Raw genomic sequence first — 12097 nt, 5'->3', positions numbered from 1 at the left:
GAGTTTGTGTGGATAGGTTCAGTTGGAAGGGAGAGTTGTGCTTCACATCAGTGTACACCATCAGTGGAGTGCTAAGCCCAAGCTTAGTAATAAACTAGTTAAAATGTTTTGTCCTCCATAACTTGGATTCCGAGATGTGCGGCCTTTTTTGAAACTTTTGAATGATTTCTGTGTGGATAGGTCTCAATCAGGCTTGCACATCTAGACACTGCAGTTTCACTCCCTTTCTCTTTGCAAAACTGCTCAAGCTCTGTCAGGCTGCATGGGGATCAGCATGAACAGCCCTTTTCAAGTCCAGCCACAAGTTCTCTTTTGAATAGGGGTCTGGGCATTGACTCGGCCACTCCAGAACATTCTCCTTGTTGACTTTAAACCATTTCTGTGTAGCTTTCGCTGTTTGCTTTGGGTCATTGTCTCACTGAAAAATAAATCTTCTCCCAAGCTGCAGTTCTCTTGCAGACTGAATAAAATTGGCCTCAAGGATTTTCATATATTTGACCACATAAATTTTAGCCAGAGCCGGCTGCTTAGAAGCATCCCCACAGCATGATGTTGCCACCACCATGCTTCACAGTAGAGATGGTCTGTTTGTGGAGATGTGTAGTGTTTGGTGTCTGCCAGACATAGCATCTTGTCTCATGGACAAAAAGCACCATTTTGGTCTCATCAGACCAAAGAACTTTCTCCTACCTCATGAAGTCTCCCACATTTTGGCGAACTCTAATTGGGTTTTAATATGAGTTTTCTTAAAGAGTGACTTTCTCTTTGCCACTCTCCCGTAAAGTTTTGACTGGTGAAGAACCCAGGCAAAAGTTTGTATGCAGAGTCTCTCCGATCTCAGCTGCTGAAGCTTGTAACTCCTTCAGAGTAGTCATAGGCGTCTTGGTGGCCTCTCTCACTAGTCTCCTTCCTGCACCGGCATGCTCAGTTTGTGAGGACAGTCTGATCTAGGCAGATTTACACATTTTTACTGTAACCTTTCCTCGGAGTTGCTTGGAGTGTTATTTTGTCTTCATGGTGTAATGGTAGCCAGGAATACTAATTAACCAGTGACTGGATGTTCCAGATATAGTATTATATTACAGTCACTTGAGACACATTAACTGCACTCAGATGATCCCTATTGACTGGAGTTCTGTTGAATTAGGTCAGTCATTTTAAAGTGGGTGAATATTTATGCAATCACTTATTTTATCTTATATATTTTTTTCATTTACATGACTTTGAATCTGTTTTCAATTTGACGTTTTTAAAATATTTTTGGTCAATTATTTTTTGTAAAAAAAATTATATTGATCATGATTGTTTTAAAAAATCGATGAAAGGGTGAAAGATCTAAGGGTGTGGATACTTTTATAGGCACTGTATATGGAGTCTGTTGAAGGCAGTGATGCTGTGGCAGCTAAGGGCCATGTGGTGGGTTATGTAACTTGTAGGTTCCACAGGAGCATAGTTGGGAGCAAGCATTGTGTGTTTATTTTAGTTCATGTCCTATTTAAGGAATCCTACATCAGATAATCAATGTGTTCTGTTGTGAATAAAAATACTATTTTTGATCAGCTTACAACATTTTATTTATTCTGAACAACATTAAAATTTCTTGTACAGCTTAAGCAGTATCTAAACAACAGAGTGACTCATTTATTTCTAGACTGGTTTGGAGACCGGGGAAAGCATTAAAAAACTGCAACACAAAATTTCACAGTGACGGGGTCACAGGTTTATTGTAGACTCTCAATCAACTTCTCAGACTGCCACCATACAGGTAGAGTGACCAGATAACTGCTATAAAAAAAACAAGACAGGAGACGAGACACCATTATAGAAGATAATACAGCATGCTTTATAAACAATGTGCTTGATTTTTTATAAAACAATACAATACAAAACAGTCACACAATTTCCTGACACAATGGCTGTCATATTTACAGGATGGGTTCAGTACAGTTGAATGTGAATATCATCAGTGGTTTGTCTGAGAGGAGGCTTCACTGATGTCACATCAGTCAGGTTATATATCCACAGTAATCCCGCAATGGGAATAATAACTTTAATGTGAAACATTTGTTGTGCCAGATGAATGCAGATGAACAAAGACACTGGATGAGGCAATGTGGGACTTGTTTGACCCTGCAAAAGAGGTTCATTATCTATACACATACACCTTTTGGTTACATAGGGAATATCACAGTTTAGTATCATCTGTTGCCAACAGAGGGCAGCAGAGTAACACCGTAGAAGTACTGCAGATGAAGGTGATCAGGAAGCGTTGGCATTTAAGCTTGTGTTATTTGTTTTAAAGGCCTTAACCCAACAATCAAGAGACAAACTTTTAAACTTAAACAATTTTAAGCAGATTTTTAAGGATTAATTCTCTCTCTTTCCAATTCATATCAGCTGTACTGTGAAAAACTGTTCCTGCTTTCACTAAAACAGATGCTGCTCGAGGCCATGTGTTTAAAAGCTGTGACTGCAAATTCATATGAAAGAATCAAAGAAAGTATATCATCTTCTTTGTCACAGAAACTGTTTTGACCATTATAAAAAAAAACTCTTTTGCTTTAAGTATGAGCACAGAAACATCCATTGCACCATTTAAACATGCTAATTTATGATTAGAGATTAAATGACACCCTAGTAACCATTTCCACCAACTTTAACAAATGTTGTACAGCTATCATATGGGCCATTTATGTTTATTGAATTGAGTTGTGTCCTCATCGAGTACATCGGCTCCATTTCATTGTGACCTTTGCTCAAGTCATCAAGGTCCTTATCACATTAGCATTTTCTCTCCCTGCATCTATCAAACACATCAATGTCCTGATGAGAACCAGTTTAACTCATTCCCCTGCTGGTCAGCTGAGCCTCCCTGCTGTCACTCATGGCCAAAAATAGGCAAGAGAACTGAAACCTGATGTAAATGCCCTTCATGATTTAGTGTGATAGCCCGGGGAGTGAGCAGGCAGGTCTCAGTGTTAATATCTATCTGATGACATTTCAAGGTAGGAGTGAAAAAAGCTCTGGAGAATTTAAGATTAGAGTAACAGTAGAACTCACATAACTGTACTTTAAACAACCACAAAGATTTAAATATAAATATTTACAATATATATGGTACATGTTATACAGTATATAGACTTTTTATACAGTATGAGCTGATCAACTTTGGGACAAACACACCCCAATAAATGTTTCATTTACAAATATACATTGTTCAAAGTGAGGCTCTAACTCTGTACATGCATTCATCTTCCAATTTAGACAACAATGGAAAACCAAGCATTGCAAGTGTGCATCTGTTTCTATGCACAGATGCATGTTGGGTAGTTTAGAGTTTCATTTTTAGTTAAATAATTACAACTTTAAGATGTTGACAGAGAAAATGGCATTGCATTGATGTTACATGGTGCTTTACGGTCACACTGGCAGTGTTGCAGAGAGTCGGCTCTCAGTATCTAATGTATTCTGTACAAATCTAGCATCAGAAAAAAAAGCAGAGCTTCTATATTTAGTCTTAAGAATGCTCTAAATTCCTGACTGTAAATAAGTTTAGATACGCAGTATGTAGCTGGAACTATTCAAATACTTATTGGCAAGTCCTTGGCATTCACTGAGCACCACCCTATAACAATAATGTATTCATGAGTTTGGAGACGAGGAGCTTGAATCAGCTCAGACAGAGCACAGGGGTGAAGTCCTTTCAGCATGAGGAGGACAGAGTTCCTTGTAGAGAGGAAGGACAGAGTTGGCAAAAGCTTTGTTGAGGTTAAAGACTTCTGGGACTCTGAGTGCGTTTGTTGCTTGGTCCTTTAACAGTCTCATTACATTTAAGACATCTTTAACTGTAATCCAGCTTTCATCTGTAGAATAATCAGGGGCGTGTCCAGACTTTTTTTTTTTCTCTGGTGGCCAAAGACGGGCAATGATTTAACCCTCTGAACTCTGCTGATGATCCTATGAGATATCACATGTTGTTTACAAATTCTCAGGAACCCTAAGACACATTTTAAAGGAGTATATTGTGATCTGAAGCTTCCCTTTTTGCCAATCTATATGCGGCTCATGGCATTTGTATCCCTTCTACAACATTTTATATCCAGGCACAAAGTGTGGTGTTTATTTAGAGCTCTGATACTACAAATCCACATTGCTAAATCCATGATAATGTGACCATTTATTACATTTTTTGAAATGAAAAACTTAGCAGTGTTGCGATAAGTCCTCCATTTTGAATCTGGCAGTACATACAACAGCTTCCTGTTAGCCTGTTGGCCAATCATGAGGCTCCAATTTTTTTTCCTCTATTATTTTCTTAATGGTAGTGGCCAATCAGGGCCAACCAAAGATCAACGAGAGACAAGATAGTTATCTGCCAGTTTGGAAAGGTAAGAAAACTCGTCCTCTATGGCCCAAATCATGAAATTCAGACGTTTGAGCTCCTACAATGTGATTCATGCACACTGGAATACCACATGTGTGCAAAATGTGAATAGATTTTATGAATAAATGATACTGATAGTTTCTGTTGCGTATTTGTTAGCAGGTTGTTATATTTTCTCCTGATAGACAAGGCCTGAAAGAACTAAACGCAGATGTGAAAAAGCTTGTTGATTGATGATCTGGTTGAGATTTGTATAAAGTTCTTAGAGATTCAGTTTCCATTTCATTCTTGCTTGGTCTTTCTGGTCATATAACTTTTGATGCATTCATCTGACATCCTTGCATTACACATACTCTGATAGTCCAGATTGTCCTGAAAAAGTAGAAGCCTATAACTTTATCGTTCACAAAAGGATTTAAATTCTACATTTATGCATAAAAATACAGGCAGAAAAACAATGCAAAAACCCTCCAAGGGTTAAGCAAGGAATGCTTTAAGTATGTGCACACATGAATGACAAGCATTTATCAAGGCTTTCTCTCTCAAATAATCACAGCAGCATTGTCTGTGGTAATGTGAAAAAATTCAAATATTTTGGAAGGCAGTATGTGCAGGTGTTATCACAGCAATAGGTCAGCAGGTGTCAGTAAACCCAATTCTTTGTTTACTTGGAAAGAGCTCTGTGTCTCTTAGAAAAATTACGGTGTGGTCCAATCTCTTTAAATGCTAGCAAGGAAAGCGATAATGGAGAAATGGATCATCCTCCAAATACTCCGATGTGGATGACTAGTAATCTCAGAGGTCGTGACCCTGGAAAAACTGGGACACTATGTTAACGGAAGGGTTCACTTTTTCTGCAGAAATGGAGGAAGTGGAAATTTTGGGACTTGACTATAATCTGGAGCTTAATAAAAAATGTATCAGGCAGTTGGAACATTTTTAGATTTAGAGAAATGGACAGAAGCGCGATTCATATTACACCTTTTTACCCTATAATTCAGGTTACTTTGCAAGTACAGTGCCTTGTTTCATTGTTTATCCATCCTACAACACCTCTTTTTATATGGACCAACCAGTCTTGTAGTATTATTACCTTTTAATCTGCTTGTGCATTTACTTTTTTCTGTTATGTTTCTTAAAAGTAACAGTTTAAAACAAACGTGCCACATTGAAAGCAAGGAAAGCTAATGGCACCTTGTGCAACAGCCCAAATATTGACACTAGTCCATCCTCAAACAGCCATTTTTAGCTGGGTCCTAATTCAGGGTGGACACTCTGGTCCACAGAGGATTTCCTGTTAGCGCAACTCACTGTCCAGCCATAAGTTGCACCAGTTATTGGTGTTCATGTTGAGATCGTTTCAACAAAGGCTCAAGTTTAATATTGCACCTATCACCTATTGGGTACCACGTTTGGGTTTTTTCTGATACCAACGCTAAATCGATACTGATTACAAGGTGCTGGTGCCTGAACATTGCCTGAATCGGTTCTTTTAAGAGAAAAAATGTTTTGCTGAATAAAAGCTTTCTCTGTCTTGTAAATGATTCAGAAATACATGCCAAAAAAAATGTAAGTCAATGAAACAGGCATAACTTCTTCTAATAACGTATTTCATGCCTTTGCCTTGGAGTGATGGCGCAGCAAGGTACAGAAAAAAAGCACCGAAATCTGTCTTGTAATCCGTTATGGTAGGTATCAGATGCATTGGTACTGGTACTAAGTTGGTACCAGATTTCAATACTCATCCACTGAGTCTTAAGTCCTGCGTAGTTCAGTAGTTATTGTGAAAGTTTTGAAAATTTCGTATAGCTCTGAGGATGACGAGCAGCTGAGGATTTTACTTCTAGTTGTAATCAGAGTTGTAATCCTCAGCAACCAGCTGAATTTAAAAAAAATGTGTTTCTGTTATTCTTTTCCTTCTGTGGTACTCTAGAAACATGCAAGATGTAAAAATCCAAGATGGTGGAGTCCATGGAGGGGACCCTCCTTATGTATGACTAAAAGGCTTAGTCTAAGTAAATAAGTAATAGTTTATTAAACAGTAATTAAGATAGGCGTATTTATACATATTATGTTTCATTTTTATCAAGTCTGTTTCGCTAAATGTTTCTTGGCTAAAAATTGCACACCGCACCTTTAAAATTGTATTACTTGGTCACTCAAGAGTCTGCCTGCTTGTTTAAAGCGAGGTGTGATGAATGTTGGGCTATACTGGACCGTGCACAATGCACCAGATGGGTCTTTCATTGCCTGTAAGAAGGAGGCTGTATTTATAATAGGACTGTGTGTGATGCACTACAGTGAGAACTGAATCTGTCTTAAAATGCAACATCTGAAAGATGCAGCCCCTGAATTGGGACATAGCTATCGTTTAGGATTTTGAAGGCCAATCAAAATTTGAATGTGGCCTGGGCCACCCCTGACTAAACCTCTTGACACGCCCCTGAGTATAATGTGAACCCAGAACAAAGCAGTACAAAATATTTATAGTCCATACAGATCTTTTTTTATATGTATATATACATATATATATATATACACAGTATTTTAAGGACAAAACCTTGCCTTGTGAAATGTCCTATAAATAGTTTCATTTAGTGTTTTGCACCCATAAAGGTTCATTTCACTGCTTTTCTGTTCATGTCCTTCCTCCAGACTGCTTATAAAATCATGAAGGAAAAAATGCTAAAAAAAAACAAAAAAAAAAAACATAAAAATATAGATCTCCATAATCAAATCATTTTCATGTTGAACTTGCGTGCTCCACCCTGTCCTCCACTAGCAGCAGGTCCATCCACCTTTCTGAATGAATACTCCACAGAGAAATTGTTCTTGTGCTGCCCTCTACCTCGACTCCACACAAACAACAGGATGAAACAGAAGAGCACCACCCCCAGGAACATGATACAGCCCATAGCTGTGGATATGAGGATGGTTTTTAGGTCCAGAGTAAACTTCAAGAAGACTCTAGTGTCATTTAGGTTTGTGTCATTAAGGTCCCCAGCATAGTAGGTACGGTTGGCCATGAGTGCTGCATCTAGTGGCAGCCCACTAACTGTTAGAGTGGCAAAATAGGTGTCATTCCCACCTGCATTGCTGGCTATGCAGATGTAAGTCCCACTATCTGTCACCTGTGCGTACCGTATTTCTAATGTGCCTTCTGGTAGCACAGTGAGGCGGCCGCTGCTCTTTGTGGTGATGCGGCGGCGTTGAGGAGAGATCCAGAATATCACAGGTGTTGGCTCTCCTTCTGCTCTGCATATAAATGACACCACCTGCCCCTCGCGGGCGGATATCTGCTGTAGCTTCCTGTTGCGGATTTTGGGCTTCTGGCATGTAAAGTGATCAAAGAGAGCAGAGTCAGAGAAAGCGTTTAGCGCTCGTCCCTGCACTTCCACAGGTGTTGTACACACCGGGGCAGCGCCATCGAAGTTGAGGGTCTTCCTGCGTTGAAGGATCCACAGCAGACGGCAGTCGCAGGCCAGAGGGTTTGCGTCCAATCGCAGCGTCTCCAGAGTGTTCACAGACTGGAACGCTCCCTCCTCCAGGGTCACCAGGCTGTTAGTGGAGAGGTTAAGGAGACGGATTTGCCTTAGACCACCCAGTGCATATGGTTGCACCACTGCAAGGTTAGTGTTGACCAGATGCAGCTCTTTTAGCCTGACAAGGTCCCGCAGCGCCCACGACTCCAGCACAGAGATGGGGTTGTAGGAGAGGTTGAGGCTGGTGAGGTGAGCCAGGCTGCGCAGGGCGGAGGTGGGCACAGTGGTGATGTTGGTGTGTGTGATGGACAGCCAGGATAAGTTCAGACCCTGCAGACTGTGGGGGGATATGTACTCCAGAAAGGGCCAGTGATCGATTTCCAGGCCCCGCAGGTTTCCAAGCTTACGGAAGTTCTGGTCCTCTAAGGCGGAGATGCTGAGGTAGCGCAGCCGTAGAGTTACCAGGTTATGCAGGTAAGACAGAGACTGACTGGACACTGATGTAAGATTACACCTCTCAATGGTCAGCTCCCTCAGCCCCACCAGACCAAGAAAAGCCTTGTTGGAAATATAAACTAAATCGTTGTCTCCAACTTCAAGGTTTCTTAGACTTCTCAGGTCTTGGAAGGTAAAATCCAAGAGAATAACAATCTTATTCCCACTCAGGTCCAGTGAAGTTAGGTTAGCAAGACGAGAGAAAGCCGCCATGGGGACAAGTTTTAACTGGTTACCTCTCAGTGAAAGCGTTTGCAGGTTCTGCAGACTTGAGAAAGCATTCGGCTCCAGCACACTGATCATGTTCTCACTCAGGTCCAGTTTTTCCAGACGTTGATAAGGAAGCAGGTCACCTTGCTCCACCCATCTGAGTTTATTCCCACTCAGGTCGAGGACCTTAGTGTCCGTTGGGATGCCATCTGGCATTGCAGACAGGCGTTTACCTTGACAGGACACTGTTTTGAGTTTTGTGATGCACTCACAGCGCTGAGGACATCCTTGACCATAAGTGGGTGACACCGCTATCATCATCAGCCAGAACAGGAATGGCAGGAGCCAGTCAACGCCCCGGCCCCGGCTCATCCCCATGGCCCGCCTTTCTTCTGCTCTCCTGTCAGGGGTTGAATCACTGGGCAAGACACCTGAAAAGAAGGAAAGAAGGAAGAAATAGTACAAGAGAGGGAGAGAAAGAAGGAGAGACAGTGAGACAAATTAATTAAACTCTATTACCCTTCAACAGCAGTGATTAAACACTCTAACTGAATGAAATTACAATTATGAACTCCAATTGACCCGACACAGCTCTGAAATTAAAGCCAGCTCCAAGTTAATCCTCAAAGGACTGGGTCTGCATTCAGCTGAAACCAGTCGATTTCACATTGGTCGACTGTGCCTCACCGGCAGTCCAGTCCTAAAAATCATATGCCTGTACACACATAAAATTACCCTAATAGCCACAAGTCAATTTTAAATCTTGTGGTTGTTTGGTTCCCAAGCTATTTCATGCATTGTAAATGAAAACAGAAAATTGAAAATCTCTTCTATTCACGAGGCTTTATGTTAGACATCTTAAAATGCATGAAAAGGGAAAACAATTGCTGCCTCTCAAAAGCCTTTAAGAGCAAATTGCCCTTCAAAAAACCTCAATTGGTCCATTTATGCCGTCTGAGGAAGCAGAATGCTAACAAATAAAATTACAGCCCTGTAGGAGAAAATACCAACAAACACAGGCTGATTATATCCAGCCGATAGCCCTGTGAGGCCCAAACCATCAAATTATGTTAATCTATATCCTTTAAATCTTACCAATATGTTTTTCTGCTCATCCTCCAAGGTTCAAGCCCCCCCCCCCCCATTTTGGCCCTCATCTGCTTTGTCGGTTGTGCTGATATTTGCTTCCCAAAAAGAGTATCCAAAACAGATTTAATTCCTTGTTTCTTTTCTAGATCAAGTTACCCAAGGAATCCTCCAGTACATCATTATATTCATACAGGTTGCATGTTATAATTAAGACTAGAAAAGGCCATTCAAGCCATCAGTTTAGTTAAAAACCCTTTTGAGGAGTTTTTAGGTGGTGATGACACACTAAATGTAATATTTAGGACTCATTATTACTCTCAAAAGCAACAAAGACCATCGGCATAAGAGTGACCATTATTTTACTGTTATTTTCTAATGTCTGTAACTGCTGCTGGGAGGGTGTGGGTGTCCTGCAACGTGAGTTACAGCATGCTGTCAAAATTCTTTGCATTTTGCACTGCAAAATTTCAAAGTGAGTGATACATTTGACGGCAAAAGAAAGAAAGATTTTTATTTGTTAAAAATATCTACATTCATGTGTACGGGGCAAAATCAGCAAAAGCACAAGTAGCACCTTTGTCCACAGGAACAGATATGGGTGGGACTTATGGTCCTGGGCCCGTCCACTTGTCCAACTGGCCCAACTGGCCCACCCTTAAGCATTGGAAGATGACTGACTTTTATTGTCGTACTTTATTGATTCATATCGCTGGCGTAAGAGCCAAAACCTAGTATCTCCATTTTTACGATTTTAATATTTTAAAATAAATCAGTGCTATTGGTCGCTCTTTACATCTGTCAGTGGGTTTTAAAGCAATAAAAAGTGTCAGAAAGATGTTGATTATGTTGACCATTCAGTGTCAAATAAATTGCAAAATATAGTGGATTTTTTTTCATTCTCTGAAAAATAGGGATATTAAAGAGAAACGTTTTTGGCCCGACACCAGTGATATTTGACACTGGAATGCTTGTTAAAACCTAAAATATAATTATGCAGCTATCATTCATAATATCACGTAATGCTTCTCAATGTAGAAGCAAATAGATCCATGACTGTTGGAAAAAGAGAGCTACTGAACTTGGTGAACTTTCACCAGATAAAAGTCAAACAACTTCTCAAGATTTTCCAACATCTTTCCCTCATTAGTATCATACACAGTGACTGGCACTGCATCGGCTGTGAGAGTCGTGTCTAATTTCATAACTGGATTAATCTGACAAGCAGAAAAAGCAGGAGGTAGTACTGAAAGTTTCTGTCTGATCTGACAGTTTTTAATATGTCTTAATAGCACAAACTGTCTGTGTTGATATAAGCTCAAACACTGAGGTGTGCCACTGTTTTTCAAGCTCTCTCTCTCCTCCTCCTCTCACCTATCTATAAACAAAATAATTCATCTTTATCATCAAAAGAGGGGGTTTTCTTTAATAAAAGTAAAAGTGATCTGAAAATTGATTTGAGTTACAGTCTGACCTGCAAAACCTCATTACAAAATGTTTAAAGTAAACAGTCTGCTTACAGGAAAAACGTTTGTCCTCCATGAAAACACTAACGCAGCTAACACAGATAAGGCTAAAGTTAACAAAGTTACATCATCTTCGTAAGCTAGGTAAAGTTGCTACAAAACTACATAGCTAACATAGTTAAGGCTAAAGTTTACAAAGCTACATTATCTATGTAAGCTACTTAGGTAATGTTGCTACAAAACTACATGGCTAACATAGCTTAAGATAACGATGTTACATTAGCTATGTAGCTACATTACCTATGTAACAAACAAAACTGCTTTAGCTTTTGCTACATCTTCTTCAACTCATGGGGCTAAAGCTAAAGCTAAAATAGCCATACTGGCTTACTTTGTGACATTAGCTATGCAGCTAGAATAGCTACTTTAGCTTTGGGTAAAGCTAACAAGCAGAAGTATGCCAAAATAAGCTACATTAGCTTCAATAGATTATGCTATATTTGATAAAGCTATACCCATTTTAGAAACAGTTGTGCAAATGGTGGCTCACTTTAGCTATGTTAGCTTTTCATCACTATATGAGCTTAAAAGTAACATTAACTGCATAGCTAACAAAGCTAAAGCAAGTCATCATTGGCATAGCTACATCCAAAACAGGTCTTTACAAAAATCTATCCCGTATTAGACGGCTCCCCCTTTTTTTGGTTATTTCATAAATGTTACTGCCAGATTTTGTATATGAACAAAGTTGAGTTAAAAAATAAATAAATTCTTAAACTAGTCATACGTTGTACCGGCATATTGCGTCACTTCCATTCTGACAGAGGTGGCATCTCACAGTAGTGGTTTGCTAAAGGGAGCATCAAAAATCTGAGGTCTGCAGCCAAACCCCTCTCATATTGACATGTTGGGCCAAAATTACATGGGTCCATCCAAAATATAATCCTGGTGCAGCACTTGCCCAGAGGCGTCAA

At 39.9% G+C, this 12097-nt stretch overlaps 1 protein-coding gene across 1 annotated transcript in view; it reads right to left on the bottom strand.

Annotated features, from left to right (window-relative positions):
* Window positions 1-1781: 1781 nt before the first annotated feature.
* Window positions 1782-12097, bottom strand: part of lingo3a (leucine rich repeat and Ig domain containing 3a) — a 65042-nt gene continuing 54726 nt past the window's right edge. The window contains exon 2 of the mRNA XM_041790815.1: window positions 1782-9002. Within this exon, the coding sequence (XP_041646749.1) occupies window positions 7117-8949 (1833 nt within the window). The 5' untranslated portion in view covers window positions 8950-9002 and the 3' untranslated portion in view covers window positions 1782-7116. The remainder of the gene's footprint in view (window positions 9003-12097) is intronic.

The sequence above is a fragment of the Cheilinus undulatus genome, linkage group 7 (assembly GCF_018320785.1).
Source record: "Cheilinus undulatus linkage group 7, ASM1832078v1, whole genome shotgun sequence".
NCBI lineage: Eukaryota > Metazoa > Chordata > Actinopteri > Labriformes > Labridae > Cheilinus > Cheilinus undulatus.
The sequence above is the reverse complement of the archived record's forward strand: the minus strand, read 5'-3'. Positions and strand labels throughout refer to the sequence as shown.